The sequence below is a fragment of the Ammospiza caudacuta genome, chromosome 5 (genome assembly GCF_027887145.1).
Source record: "Ammospiza caudacuta isolate bAmmCau1 chromosome 5, bAmmCau1.pri, whole genome shotgun sequence".
In the NCBI taxonomy this organism is placed as follows: domain Eukaryota; kingdom Metazoa; phylum Chordata; class Aves; order Passeriformes; family Passerellidae; genus Ammospiza; species Ammospiza caudacuta.
This window is the reverse complement of record NC_080597.1, coordinates 8,869,049-8,885,054: the sequence shown is the minus strand read 5'-3', so window position 1 is coordinate 8,885,054 and position 16,006 is coordinate 8,869,049. Positions and strand designations below refer to the sequence as shown.

At 39.6% G+C, this 16,006-nt stretch overlaps 1 protein-coding gene across 1 annotated transcript in view; it reads left to right on the top strand.

Moving 5' to 3' along the window:
• LOC131557769 (potassium voltage-gated channel subfamily KQT member 1-like) overlaps positions 1–16,006 on the top strand; it is a 400,618-nt gene that overhangs the window by 57,552 nt on the left and 327,060 nt on the right. Inside the window, exons 11-12 of the mRNA XM_058805223.1 lie at positions 9,821–9,935; positions 12,027–12,038. Coding sequence (XP_058661206.1) covers positions 9,821–9,935; positions 12,027–12,038 — 127 coding nt within the window. The remainder of the gene's footprint in view (positions 1–9,820; positions 9,936–12,026; positions 12,039–16,006) is intronic.

Sequence of the window (16,006 nt, the reverse complement as noted above, 5' to 3'; positions counted from 1 at the left end):
TTTCTGTGAGTTATTACAATCAAAAAAGATATCCAAGTGCTCTAACAAAGTTATTCTAGAGAAATTTTTATTCCAGTTATGATATGATTGTAGTAGATATTATAGGACAAGAGGGAGCTTGGAATTCACTGCTTGGGTTCTCCACCTGAATTATGACACTGAGTGGTATCTGAATCTTTAATGCCACAGAAAGTGGAAGGGAATATTCTGCAAGGGTTTGCCTGCCAAGAGATAGCAGAGCATCTTTGGTTGGTCAGTGACACAAAGCAGATTGTCCTAAAAACATTTGCAATTTCTGTCATCCTGGCAAATGAGTCTAAAACAATTAATGTTGGATGTTGAATAGAAAATGAATGGATTTGGATGGATGGATGAATTAGAAGCCAAATAACCTTTTTATGATGGTGTTAAAATTGTTTGGTTGGAAATCAGGGTGGTATCAGGAAGCTGGGTTTTCCTCTGATGGCTCTGTTAGGGTTCAACATCTGTAATGGTGTGTTTATATAAAAATAAGAATTATGAGTGTGATAAATATTAAGATGAATAGCACTAAGAAGGAGAATTGGGCCTTGTTACTTTCACACATAGCAAAGATGATTTTGTCTCTCAAACCTCAGTGATGTGGTTTAAAGAAGCTTGGATAGAACCAAAGCTTTGTAATGGGGCTTATGGGGTAAGAAAACACACATCTGTTGTAATTTGTCCAATATCTCCCTTCCCTGAAGATGCTGATCTCAGTCAAGTCACTCCTGAAATTCAGCATTCATCCAGATGAATGCTCTTGAAATCTGGTGTTGATGGAACTTCTCCACGCTCCTTGTGCAGGTCCCTTGGAGGAGGGAGAGAAGGGCTTTGTGACATCTCTGTGGCTCTCACTGTCACAGAAAAGCCATGGCCTGCTGCCTCTGTCCCAAGAGCTGCAGGGCACATTCAAATGTATCTCCACAATGGCATCAGTAAAGAGAGGCTTTAGGTGTGTTCCACCTCAGGGTTGTGTCTCACTTTTAAATATCACCGTTGCCTCCCCATATGAATTTTTAGATTACTGTTGGGAGTGTAGAAGATGTAATTATTCTGGGTCTTCTCAGAATCTGAGTTTCAAAGCACTTGAATTTTAATGGTAGCAGCAAAAGCTTAACAATTTCTTTAGATTATTTTTTAAGCTCTTCCATTAGAAAATATTTGTAATTAAAGTTCTGAATGAGCAACATGAGGAAGTTGGAATGTGGCATTAATAAAGGATGCACAATCCCGACTCCCGACTGACCCCTGAAGTACAGAATTGAGGACCCCATTAATTTAATTTTAAATAAAATGTGATTGGTTAATGTGCAGCATTTCTAGGAAGATAACTTAAAGGGGGGGTTTGTGCTTATAAGATGTTTCAGTTTGAATTCTATGGTCTGAATGTCTGTCAGTCAAAATTTTTAAAGTATTGGGTACCCATTACAATGGCTGCTTTGAATTCTCTTTTTAACAGTTGTAACTTGGACTCTTACTCAAGTTACTGCCCTACCTAAAATATTGTCACATTCAAGATTAAAAAAATAAAAATATTTGCAGCAAATATATTTGAAGTAGGGAATACTCGCATAAAATGTTGTTTCTTTACACCTGGAATGTATGAAATAACAGCTAAAGCTTTAGTTAGGAATCGTTTTCATTTAGTGTAGTCAACAGCTGTGGATTATTTTGTTGAACTTGTTTTGAGCTTAAGGAAAACATGGAAATTATCTCTTCTACTATTAAGATTTACTTTAATTTACGGATTTTTTTTTTCAGTGTGGAACAGGCAGGTTGGTAATAATATTGTATGTATTGAACTCATGATCAACACTAGTAAACAGGGAAATTGTTCTACAAGGATTCAATTGTGGGAGGGCAAGAACTGCATAAGACCAACAAATAATTGTGGCATATTTCATTGTAATTACAGTAACTGGGTTTTGTGTTCTTTTGAGTCAAAACATTGACAACAATTCAGAAGATGTTTCTGGTTTTACTCCAGTGCAGTTTGTATGCTTTGACCATTAACAGTCATGAAAAATAAAAATGTTTTCAGACTGGTTTATTTTCTCTAATAGCCACACTAAAACTGTACTTCCTTGTTAAAATAAACACTTTTACTATAATGGCAGTTCTGAATCCCATAATGGAATGTAACTCTATATATTTATATTACATGATACATTCCCTATGTGTAATTCTAAGAGTTTGTATGTGTTAAGAACTCTCCCTGCAGAGCTAACAAGCTGCCAAATTACATTTCACTGACTATTAATTGTTTCAGTTTAAGGTCAACTTCTTCTTGTCCTTAAAAAAAAAAAAGGCGAGCAGTGAAGAAGGATCACTTTGAAAGCTATTTTTGTCTTATTTTTCTTCACTGTTATTGCTGTACATTTTGTTCTTCAGAATAACTGAATGAACAGTCAGGTATTTCCAGCCTTAAGAAGTTAAATGCATCAGCATTGTTGATTTGAATTTGGTCTTGGAGAGCTGATGTCTGAACATATTCACAAGGTGTAGATGGTATCTCCAGCTCAAAAACATGTTAAAAGTGCTTGTGGGCACAAGGATCGTGTCAGATAAGCAAGAGAAACAGGCTAAGTCTTAAGAGACTAAAGAAATGCTTGTCAAAATAGTTTGCTGTAGAATATTGAAAAACTTTGCTCTCTTGGCATCATTTGAATATAGTTTATCTGATTAGATGCTTTCCCAAAGGTGTCCTTGTCACATCCTTCCTGGACCAGCTATGGCAGCATTTGGGCCTCAGGAGATCATGACGAGCAGCTCTTTTCTGTGTTTTTCCTGCTGTCATAATCCTCCTGCTGCAGCCATGAGGCACAATTTAATAGCTATTAAATAATATATCTACAATTTAATGGCTATTAATCAATATACTGTGGTATTCACATACTCTTTGAACAGAGAAGACAGAATTCTCTCTCCCAGGATTTCTCCTGGGGAAGACAGTGGGAAAGCTCGGAGAGAGAAGAGAAAACCATTCTTATCTCTACTTGGTGCTCCTGTTGTTTGGTACATGGGGAATGTGTTATGGAGATTGTTTACCAAAAGGGATTTGTTAATTGGACTCTGCTGGTGTTTGTTGGGACTGATTGACCAATTAGGTCAAAGTTGTATCTTGACTGTCTAGTAAGGGTCACAGGTTTTTCTTGAGTATAGTTTGAGTGTAGTGTAGTATATTATAAGATAGTATAGCTTAAAAAAGCAGTTCTTCAGCCTTCTGAAATCATTGCAGTCATTGCAGGTTATCCTCTGGCTGGAGGTTGTCCTGCATCAATAATATATTTACTGTGCAATTCACTCTGTGGGTATCTCTGGTGCTTCCCTTCCCAGCCCAGAAGGAAAATGTGTTTTCCAACCTCTTTGCCAGACTCTACTCACTCATAACCTCCACATCACCCATATGGACTTGAAGGAGTTTAGAAGTCCACTTTTTTGTGTATCTTTTGAAGAAAGAGCTTTCATAAGAAAAAAAGCAGTCCTCTTCCGTTTTCCTCTTCCGTTTTCCTCTTCCGTTTTCCTCTTCCGTTTTCCTCTTCCGTTTTCCTCTTCCGTTTTCCTCTTCCGTTTTCCTCTTCCGTTTTCCTCTTCCGTTTTCCTCTTCCGTTTTCCTCTTCCGTTTTCCTCTTCCGTTTTCCTCTTCCGTTTTCCTCTTCCGTTTTCCTCTTCCGTTTTCCTCTTCCGTTTTCCTCTTCCGTTTTCCTCTTCCGTTTTCCTCTTCCGTTTTCCTCTTCCGTTTTCCTCTTCCGTTTTCCTCTTCCGTTTTCCTCTTCCGTTTTCCTCTTCCGTTTTCCTCTTCCGTTTTCCTCTTCCGTTTTCCTCTTCCGTTTTCCTCTTCCGTTTTCCTCTTCCGTTTTCCTCTTCCGTTTTCCTCTTCCGTTTTCCTCTTCCGTTTTCCTCTTCCGTTTTCCTCTTCCGTTTTCCTCTTCCGTTTTCCTCTTCCGTTTTCCTCTTCCGTTTTCCTCTTCCGTTTTCCTCTTCCGTTTTCCTCTTCCGTTTTCCTCTTCCGTTTTCCTCTTCCGTTTTCCTCTTCCGTTTTCCTCTTCACATTCTTCTGAGCTAGGTCTGAAAAGGATGTTCAGGCAGCTGGGTAGATAACCCATCCTCATGTGCATTCCAGAGTATGTTTAAGTGTTTCTCTCCTCCTGTTATCCAGCACTACATGCATTTTTCCAGTGCTACATGCCCTTGTGATTTTCAGTGATGTGTTGGTATTCATTTACATCCCTGTGCTGTCCCACCAGCCCTGTAATGAGTGATTGAGTTCCAGGGGCTGTAAGGCAGTGTGTAATTTGGCCTGCAGGCTTATCTAAACGAAAGAATGTACAACAAATAAAGGCAGCATTAGTGCATTTTCAGTGCTGATTGTTTCAAATCAGATACACAGGAAACCAGATGTTGAAGTTTATCTAAAACACTTGCAGCCCAGCCTGTAACTACAGCAGGAAGAGTGCTCAGCACTTTTTGCATGGAATTAGCAATGTGTCTGCAGCAAATACAAATTTATTCTTATTCCTCAATTCAGCTTTTGAGATGTTCTTTTATTTCTGTTCTCCTTGCAAACCACCGCTTAATTAATTTTGGTGTGATTCTGCAGATGTTTTGGGGGAAAAATGCAATTCTTGTGCATTGCCCTGAATTTAAATCAGCCACATCTTGAATGATGATAATAAATTTAGCTGCCTAATTAGGTACAGAAAGTAGCCTGTGCTTTTTTAAATTGTACTTGTAACTCTAAGAGTTGTGTATGGGACGGTGTGAGTATGTGGCATTTGCAGATGGCTTACATTTGAATGTGTAGTAAGGATGTAAAATCACAGCCTCAGATGCTCAGATTTGTAAGTTTTACATAAAATTAAAGTAAAATACCTTTATTTGGAGTAGTACTGAGTATACTCCTGTAGCTTCACATGGTAATGAAGAAAAGCTTTTATAATTTTGGTAAAGAAATTACTCACTTCATGCTAATTCTGTTTTACTGTGTTATCACAACATGACTCCTCAGAGGAGCTTGAATGCCATTTGCCTGCTGAGATGAATGATACCAAAAGCAAGCTGAAGAGTTCTTTAAAAGCAGGCTGGTGTTGAGGTGTCAGACACTTCCAGGCCTCTGGGCTTTTGTTAACTGTTGCCTTTCCTTTATTCTTCTGAGGAAAATGAGGTTTTGGAGATGTCCCAGTCCCAGCCCCAAACCAGTTTGCCTCTGTGGGTCTTTACAAATACAATATTTTTAGTGAGGTGGTACAAGTTCCTGACACAGGAGAGTAGACAAGACACGGCAGTGTGATCTCACAGGCTGTTCATCCCTGCAGATAAAGGAAGCATGGTTATCCTAGGGATTTTCTGTCAGGATGCATCCTTACAGATGAAATTAAATCATATATTTATGTCCTGTGTACTTATGGCACTGAGTAGAGCAGCCTGGCACTATGAGAGAGGGTTTTAACTGCTGCTGATCTGAAAGGGATGAGGAGACAGTGGCACTGAAGGAACAGAGACCTGATTTTATTTCACCTTCTTTATCTGAGAAGAGGATAGTGCAACATCCTCCTTGTTATTCTGTCCTGCTGTTGATAGGCATTGTCTGTTTGGGAATGACCACAATAGTGCAGTCATGTTTGCTGCTGCATTTCTAATTTGGGAGCTTGCCTTTTCCCCATAATTTTCCCCATCAGAAGTTAGTGGAATATAGATAAGGACTCTAAGGTTAGATAAAGCCAAAGAGCATTACAAAAAATACATCTGGGTTATGCTTTGATGTGTTTATTTTATGACTTCATCATTTTAGAAATTAAAAGTATATGAAACTTAACTTTCTTTCTTGCTGTTTGATTTAATCAATTGCTCTGTTTCAGGGCTCTCTGGGTTTGTGGCATCACTGTAATTTATTGTAGTGTGCTAGATACTATTCTTTATTTTCAAGTTGCTGCTTCCAACTTTTCATGCTCATGAAATATTATATATTTTATTATGAAACCAGTACAGCTTCTTCATACTCTAAGTAGTAACACATGGAAGGGAGGGATGGCTCCTCTTTTTTTTCCCTCTTCATATTTCCTTGCCTCCCCTGCTTAGTACTCTGCAGCATCAAATGTAGGGCATTAATTCCCATAAAGTCAGTTTGGACAAGGAAATCTTATGAAAATAAATATAGAGAGGGAAGACAGAGTTGTTCTGGCTTGAGCTGCAGCTGCTACAAACTACCATCTGTAGTAGCTGGGCCTTACAACTTTGAGTTTTATTTCTGGAAAACATCACTGCCATGTGTTGAATGTATCATGATGCTCCACATTTCCTCAAAGTGAAAGCACTATCATGAATGATTATTATGAATTACTTTATTGCTCAGGAGCTTATGGCTTCTTGACATTAAAAAAGAAATTGTGCCTTTCAGTGTGATTTTTTTGGGAATTTTGATTTATGATGAACATTGCTGTCTAAATGAGTTTTGGAAGTTCAGGGAAAGTGAGTTAACTGCAAGAACTGAGTTGGTTCAAGAATGAATGTTTTGAATAAGAAAATAACTGCTCACAATTCTGACAGTCACTTAAAGGACAGAAAATATTCAGAAAATACCATGTATTACATGCATTTACCATTAGCATTCATTTAGGGACCAGAACACATTATTCATGTGTTAATATTTTAAAGCAGAAACATGTAAAATGAACGAATTATAAAAGCATAGAGGGAAATCAGTATTAACCAATTTTTATTAGGGTTGCATGCATAAAACATGTAAGTAGTCTCTGGTGATAGCTTTAATACTTTCCAAAACTAATACTTTGAATTGAGTCAAGTGGCTCTGAGAGTAGTGGGGAATCTCATAATCTCACCACCCAAATATGATCAGTCTCAGAGCTGTGATTTCTGCTTCATCTTGATCTATTAGAGCAGCACTTCTGTGAGCAGCTCTTTTATCTCAGTATACTTTTGAGATAAATCTTGTCTGCAACCAAAATGGCAAAAATGGTTCTGTCCATGGATCTGACCATGGAAGCATGGGAGGGCAGAGGGGAAGCAGTGAGGCAACCTCCAAGACGTGACCCAAATACTTAATTTTGAGGAGTTAAGTACACAAGTTCCATTCTGCTGATAAAATTTACTACAGAGGATGTGTTACACAACCTCCTGTTTGTGTGGAATTAATAATCACATCATTGTCTTTTTCCAAATGAAATGTGCCCTCCTTGGGGAACGAAGCTGCTGCAGATAATCACAGCAGTGCTCACCAAAGGGAAAATTTGGGTGCCTTATGTAAAGGCACAACAGAAGCTTGTCCTGCTTGTGTGGGTAACCAAGCAGAGGCTGTTAAATCCCAGCATGAAGTTCCCCACATCCCAGCAGAAGGTCCCTGGTCAGGGGCAGGCTCCAGGTGCCCCTGCAGGAACAGCAGAGCTGCTCAGCACCGCACATGGGAGTGGTGAGGATGCAAAGGTTTGGAATCTGGCTCCTGCTCTCATCCACCCTTGCTCAGAGCTAATGTGCTATGGGGCACATTGCAGCGGGGAAAACTTCTCAGAAAAAGAGCTAGCAAGCCAAATGTGAACACTTAGGGTTTTCTGGGCTCTTTGGGAGTGCCTGGATGCAGATTGCAAACAGCAGTGTGATGAGCCACAGAGGAGTTTGATAAAGCAATAACAGACCAAATCCCTCAAATGGCAGGACTAAAATATAATCCTATGATTTCTCATGGCAGATGCACTGCGGTAACTTTAGTATCTATGCAGTGCTATGAAGGAGGCAAACTGCCATGAGTTAACCAGGCCCTGCTCTGACCCTTTCAGCAGTTCACTGTGGAGCAGGAATTGATAGCAAAGCAGAGTTTTCCTGTTCATCTGATGTGCCTTATATGGGCACAGTGGTTTAGCTCTGCCTTGGCCCAATCCCAAGTTTTGCTAAGTTCCTGTGAGGAAAACCGTACTGTAGCTGAAGCCAAAGCTCCCCCAGTTGCATTTTGCAGATGTGATCATGTGCCATGTTACTTGTTCAGATTGGTGCTTCCCAAGGCCATACTTCAAGTATGGGATCTGTGTGTTTCAAGACTTGTTCTGGAAAAGTAGGAGGCCACATAGTTCTCTTACAGAACAAATGCAGAACTGGCAGGTCTCACAAAATAAAGCTCCTCTAGAACAGCCAAAGTGTTTCAGTAATGCTGGGAGAGCACAGGAGTTCATGCTTCCAGCGCCAGGAAGATTTGTGTTTCCCTTAGAAACACACATTTTGTGATTTAATGCAGCAGAGGGAAATAAAATAGCTTTGTCATTTTATGTCCTTTGTCAGTGTTCAGTTACACTGTTTGATAATTCTTTTCCATGGACTTAATTTTTATTCCTTGCCTCCTGGGTTATGGCTCTTCCAATAGCAAGCTCTGGTGTTGTGGGCTTTTTAGTATTTACCTTGACTTTGAATGAAATCCAGCTGAAGTGTTGTTCTGGAAATAACTGGAGATTTCAACAATTTAATTTTTTAGGAGGCAAGGTTTCTTATTTCTGTCACATGGGTTGTTTTCACAACATATGCCAGTTACACTATTTAGTCTTTACTTGTTTTGATGCTTAATTTTAGTGATTCACCCACACATACCTTTTTTTGCCTCCCTTGAATTTGCATGTGTCATCCTATCCATTTTCCAAGTTAGACTCTGTCAGCTCACGTGCTATGCGTTCAAGGATGATCAGAATTCAAATTTATAGGTAGCTTCCTAGAAACTGTTAGATCACCAGGAATCATGAATGAAATTGCTTTTAGATCAGAGCAACTTAAGCTAGATACACTTTATAGCTTTTGAACCAAGTTAATGCAGGAAAAGATAATGAAGAGAACTTGCAGCAGAAATAGCTTTTGAATATTGCTGCATTTGAACTTAGAAAGATAGGTACATGTACTCCACACAAATATGATGAAGTCAGCCCTATATTGGATGGAAGTCTTTAGAAAATACTGGATTTTGCCACTTACAGGGTTAGCTGCACTTCTCTGATTTTTTGTAGTATCTTAGTGAACTCCTTCATTAGTTGGCCATTGCACATTTTCCAAATCTGTAATGAAATTTGTACCTTTGTAACACTTGGAACATGGGCTAAACTCCAGCACAGCTTGTGTTCACCATGGTTATCCTGCAGAGCCAACTACATACAACCCCCCGAGTCTTCCTGGTTCACAGGAGAAATTTGGAACCCTGGTGGTTATAGTGACCAGAGAGCACTTTGGTTTCAAGTATTCTGTTTGTGTGATAATAGCATTTGAAATAATGGTTTTGAAGGTATTAAAGCGTACATATCAAATGGTGTTGAGTGAGGAAATGGAAATCTGATAGTGTTGTCATTTCATTGCAAGGGTTCCATATTGTCAGAGTTTCATACCTCCTTGATGTTTCTTGCAGGCAGCTCCTCCAGGCACTGACTCTCCCTTGTCCTCACAGCAGCCAACTGACTCCAGTTCCCACCAATCCACTCTTTTCTAACACTCTTCTTATTGAATACAGGTGTGGCCTGGTAAACTCAGGCCTGTTCCCAATCTCTAATAATTGGCTCAGCTGCAACTCCTTATTGGTTTAAGATTGCTTTCTGTACTACCTTTATTTCCTTATATTGTATCCCCCTCCATGATAGTTTGTATTGCCCTTCCCACATCAATATTGTCCAGGTGGTGAATTTCTGTTTGCGGGAGACAACCCTCAAGAAGACAAACCTTTCCTGAAAGAGATTCCTTGTGTTTGAGCAATGTCTGTGCCATGGCAAGAGCTGACAGATTGTAGATAACGTACGATGATCTCTTTGCATCCTTTGTGCAGCGAGAAGACGCCTGGAAGGGCACACCCCAGACGTGTCACGGGCCAGCAGCTTCACTGACGACATTGACCTGGTACCCGAGGAGTCCCCGCTGCCAGCGGCGTCTGATGTGGCACAGTGAGTGAGAAGCAGCTCTTACCTGATCCTTAAATGCTCATTAACAAGCAGGGACACCTGTAACTGAGTAAGAGCTGTGCTTTGGCTTTGGCTGGCTGCTCTTGAAGTGATTGTGGGTTTGATCTTGTTTAACTAAACGTGAACGTTTCCTAGTTTAGCCTAAAGTTTGGTGGAAGTAGCCAGATGCTTGGAAAAGCAGCACTGCTCTGTGGTGGGTGGCTTGCAGTCTTGGTGTCTTTGTTTTCCCACTTTTTAAGGCAGCTGAAACAGCTCCTGAGAACTGTGAGCTTTACAGACAGTTTTATACTTGTAGGCTGCCCCATCAGGTTAAGCTCCAAAGCAGTCCTAATAGAAATTGATTGGACGCCTAAATGAAATAGTCATTTATAGATACAGCCTGAAAACAGAAAGGCTACCTCATGTAATATTTTTATAAAGCAGGCATACTTTTAAGGGAATGATGTTCCACAAATATGAAAGTGAAGTTATTGTCCAGGACAGAAAATCCCCAACAGGGAGTTCACTGCAATTGTTGAGTTGTTGCTTTTTCTTGGCTTAGCAAGTATTTCTGGAAATAAAATAATCATGCAGGACAACTTTATATTGTGTTTTATCAGGATCTTGAGTAACCTTCATGCTTTTGTCCTGTAAAACACATGTCCTATTTTGGGCATGGGGATTCTGGAGTAAATTTCAAATGTAAATTTCAAATTAAAACACAAAGGAAGACCTGGATGGACCAGAACATCCAGGTGCCATAGCAATGTTTTATCTCCCATCAGAAACTGATACAAATAATGCTGGTGAAAAGATCTCTTGAGTTAGCAGGCTCATGAAGGTCTAGCTGATGTTTGGATGTTATGGTAATGTTGGTGAAAAACTCACCTGGGATCACTCTTGCAGGAGAACATCTGGGCTTGGCCCTGGAAAAATGCTTTAGCTGAGGCAAAAAAAAAAAAAGAAAAAAAATTATTGCTTGCCTTTAGATAGGGAAAAATATCCACAGTGGTGTTCAGAATGAATTTGAAAGCAGTGTGATTCTGTTCTATGGTGTGATTGCCTTTTAGAGCGTTTCTTCCACATCCTATGTTTACTTTCTGTCCAGGGAACTCATACATATGTGTCTGCTACATTTGTAGTAACTGTACACTGTGCTTCCATATGGGATATCCTGGTCCTTTATTTACCAAACATATTGGCCTTGCTTTCAAATCAGAGAATTCTGAATTGTTCTATCAAATTGGTCTTTTTTCTTCTTTTTATTCAGCACAGTACAAGTAAAGGGTTTTGAATTTGAGAAAAAAAACCCCCCTCAGATCTAATCTTATTTCTACCATTTAGTGCATGAAAAATGGTGGGATTGTAACTTAATTTTTGTAGTGAAAACTCTACCTGTATTTTTAGCTTCTATTGTTTTTTAAATGCATTTCTGCCTTGTGTGGAAAATAAGGAGTAGCATAAAAGTAATCAAATGAACATATGAAAGAAGAAATTAAAATACGGAGAGATTTTAAGTACTGTGCTACACAGTTTAAAGTCTTATACTGTGAAATCATTAATTCCTCTTGATCTGGATTTCAGGTGCATAGAAACAGAATGATCTTGCAAATGAAATTGCAAAATGAAGGATTTTTACATCCTAAGTCCCACAATAAAACACATGTATAAATTACAGCTTCTAAATACTAGTAAGAAACTTCAAATGTACAGAAAACATAAGGCCAGAAATTACAGATATAAAGGTGCCATGTGAGAGCAAAGCCAAAACATGATTTAATCTAGTTTTCCGCGTCTAAATTGAGCATAGCAGTTTTCACCTCTATCACTGATCATCTCATTTTTTTGTGTCTGTATTTTTACCTAGTAGGATGCATTCATTTTAGAGTCAAGCTGATTCTTGAGCAGAAACGTGTAGTGTCTCCTTCTTTAAACTGTGAGCTTTATGAGAGAAGCACAGAAAGCATTGTATTTATGGATCCAGGTTTAAACTTCCAATTTCAATGCAAACAGTAAGATATAAACACTGTTTTCCTGGCACACACATTAATATTAGAAATACTCAGTGTAATTATTTATCTTTTCTTTTGGCAGAAGTGTAAGCAGGTAAGTCCTGGTGTGTGCTGCCCTTGCTTTGGTGTGTGAGCTTTCCAAAACAGCACGGCTTCTGCTTTTCACTCAATTATACCAACAAATCTTCATCCTGGAGTCATAAAAGCAGTCAATGATAAAACAAAAACACTTCCAAGAGTAAAATTTAGCCAAAAAGGAGTGTGTGGGTGTATATGTACATATGAACACACAGTGAGCCTTCCCAACTTGCAAAATAAGTGAAAACTTGGCTTTCACATATCAGTTCATGCCAGGATCCCACAATGATGACAGTTTCACGTGAGGCACTTTGTGAACTCAAGTTTGACTTTGAGGAGCTGCCAAAAGCTAAAGTTTTGTTTGCCTTCAGCAAGTATTTTAAACTAAAAAATCAATCCTGCAGTAAACCTTTATTTCAAAGTCTGTAACTGGTCATTTTTCAGCTTCCTGTGTTGATTATGAAACGTGGTGCCAGGTCTACAACTGTATTGTTTTATGGGTTGTTTTCTGTAATGTGAACATCATAGATGCTCATCAAGTCTGCTCTGCTGCATGGATGACAGCAGAGATGCTCTCTGGTGACCTAAGCTTTGCTTCAGGCCACATGCTCTTGCAGATTCCCTCCAGTGTGTGGGAAGGGCAAATGATATCCCAGGAAAACAGATTTCTTACCCTTGAGCCTCATTGCCTTGGACAAGGCTCTGTCACATCAATCTGCACGTGTGTAGCAGATTCACATCTCAGTAACTCAGGTGGGTTTTGCCAAGCAAGCACCAGGCTGCTTGAAAACTGCTGATGTTGTTTAAGGTGATATTTGACTGAAAGCAAACCAGTTCAACGTGTTGCAGCAGTGCCCAGGTGTCAATGGTGGGTGCATCCACCAGTGGAATTCTGATGTGAGTGGTCCATGCAAGCCTGGAGAAGAGCTGAGCTGCCCTTGTGTCAGTGAAACCAGGCAGCAAGATGGAAAATGGAGCTTGAGGGACCTTTCTGTAGGAGCACAGCTGCTTTGGATCCCTTAGACAGCTGGGATGGTGTTTGTTTCTGGTGATCTCTGCACAAATGTGAACAACTCCTGAGCCAGGGGACAAAAGCATCATATTCAGATTATAACTCTGTGGCTGCCTGAAGTTCTTGCTGAGTATCTTTGGCCCATTTCCTCAGGGGCCAAAAGTCCCATGTGCTGCTGACCTGCATAGAGCTCTGTTGGTTTATAATGGCTGCTTCTGAGGTGTCCAAAGCTGAATAAAAATGATGGTATTAGAGATTAATCAATTCTGATGGATTACACAAATGTATTAATTTCAGTCAGTTGATGAGTAGTTCTATTTTTAGCAAGAAGTGTTTGGACTGCCTCACCGCCTGACATAATTACTCACATAATATTTCAAATTCTCTGGTGAACAGTCAGAAGGGGACTCCATCAGTGTATCACTGGAGTTTTGCAAGAGTAAAGGAGAATCCAATAACTTTAAGACTTAGTATTTTAATTCTTTTTATCTCCAGCTGGTTCTATTTTTATTGTGATGACATGAACCCTTGGCCATGACAACATTTTCTGTCATTCACACCAGAGTTCAACCTTCCATCAGGAAAGAGAATTTGACCAATAGACTGCACTGAAAGATTACACCAGCCTCTGGTCCCTGATAGCACAGTCTCAGCAAAAATACACACAGCAGCAGCAGCTTTAGAGGCAGACATCCTGTTTTTGTTTTTCGGAGCGCTGTGGTTTGAAGCCGTGCTGTCTAAAGCTCTGTGCACTCTGAGGAGAAGCAAAAGCCAGAAATTCTCTCTGTCAGCGTGGCTCAGCAGCTGTGGTTGGGTGTGCATTTTGTGTCTGGCTGGGGTCACAGGGGGGTGAGTGCCAGCAGGTCCCTCTGGCAGGTGAGGGGCACACACTGTGCCCTTGCTCTGCCCTCAGGGCACAGCTGAGCAGTGGCTCCTCAGCTGGAACAGGGAGCTCAGAGCTGTTTCCCACAGGGAAAATGGGGCTTCATTACTTTTCATGGGCTCAGAGTGAGACCAGCAGTTTCTCTTCTTTCTGAGGCTCTGCCCACAGCACAGTCAAGCTGTGCTTAGGGGCCATGGGTTTAATCCAACCCTGGTTAAACCAGTTCTGAGCAGAGCTTTAGAAAGCCTGAAGGTGCTTGTATGTGAGTATGGTGAGGCTGTGAAAATGGCTCACTTCTTCACTTTGAGGTCTCTAATGTAACAGAAGCACAGACCTGACTGTGCAACCAATCTGATATCCACTGTTCCCACCTCCTCCAGCTTTTTTATTATTTTAAGCTCATAGCACAAAACTGGCTCTTAGATCCACCTACAAAAGGAGTAGCAGGCAAATCCAGCATTAAAAAGTGGTTATTAACAATGTTTTCCCCCACTGAGGAGGGGGGAGAACATAGACCTGAGGTGAGGCAATGGATGCCAAACAAACCTCTTTTAAGGGGGGAAACTGCAACCCTGAGGATGAGGGTGACTGAATGCCCTGCTCTGTGTCATCACTGGTGAATCCTGATGCAGAAAGAGCATCCCAAATTCATCTCCAGGACCTCAATCCTGTGAGGATTGAGGCTTCATGAAGCCAGGGGGTTGTGTTCTCTTTGTGCTGCCTGGAAGAGCAGAGCAAAGCTGCTGCCCGCCTCACCAGAGATGGGGGTACCCGGGGCACTGCTGTGTGCTGGGCTGGAAAATCAAATTTGTACTCAAAGGACGGTGCTTCGTGGTTAGCCTTTTAGAATTTTAGCTTTTCTCTTTTAAAACAAGTTTAGGAAATGTGTTGGGTTTGTGGTTTTGGTTGTTTTGTTTTGTTCTTTCCAGAGGAAATAGGTTATCATATGACTGGCAGGTATGAAATATGACTAATTTCCTTCATTGCCCACTAACACAGAAATTTTATACAAAGTGAATGGGACAAATAGTAAAACTTATGCTAGGCCTTAAAGCTTTCATTAGGCATTATCAAATAAAATCATCATTGTTAGGCCCTTGAAAAAAGGGATGTTAAATCCATCTTCTGACTTTTAGCCTTCCACTATCTGTAGATTGTAGTGAAGGTTTTATCAGGGTCTTTAGAATATTTTTGTCCTTCTTTGTCTCTGCTTGAAAATCTAAGAGTGCAACTTGTAACACCAAGCATATTTTCAGTCTTTCTATTGTTTTGGTTTATCTCTGCCAGCTCCATTTATATTTTTATTTTTATCTTAACTTTTTCTTATAGCTTATTGCTCTTTAATCATATTAAAGAAACAGTTCATCTTCTCAGCAGAAACTCTATCCCACTGAATATAATATATAAAACATATATAACATGTAATATATTATATAATGTATATTATATACAACATATTTATAATATATATAGTATATATAACATGCAATATATATTATAATCCAGTAATTGAATAGTGATCTTGTGTAGGACAATTGAATCAACTCTAAACTCATTAATAACATTTTTATTATTAAAATAGTGTCCCTGGGGTAACCCTCAGTATCATGAGTGTTATATCTTGTTATATTCATCTTGTTTCCAGGCTTCTAATTGTCTGTGGGTTTTTGACGCTTACTAATTCCCACTTTCATGTACATCGAACACAGGTGTTACTGATGCAACTTGTTCTGTCCTTAGCATGGCACTCAAAACCACTATAAATTGCTTCAAAGAGGGATTTTTGCAAGCATCTGTCAGTTCTGACCAGAAAAAAAAAGGAGGTAAAATAGTGAAAATTTAATAGACAGTAGTAATTGCTAATCTGGTTCTATGCTTTTTACCACTATATGGTCATGTGTTAAATTACACTTTTTAGCACTGCCCATTTTTGTCTTGTCACTTCTAATTTAAACTCTTTAAAAGGGCTGCCTTGGGATTTATTTCAGCACCCAAAATATTTTTATTACCATGTAATATGAAAGCAAGGCTGGCATTAGTATAAATTGGTGGCAATATGCAATAACCTTTTACAAGAATTTGACATTGA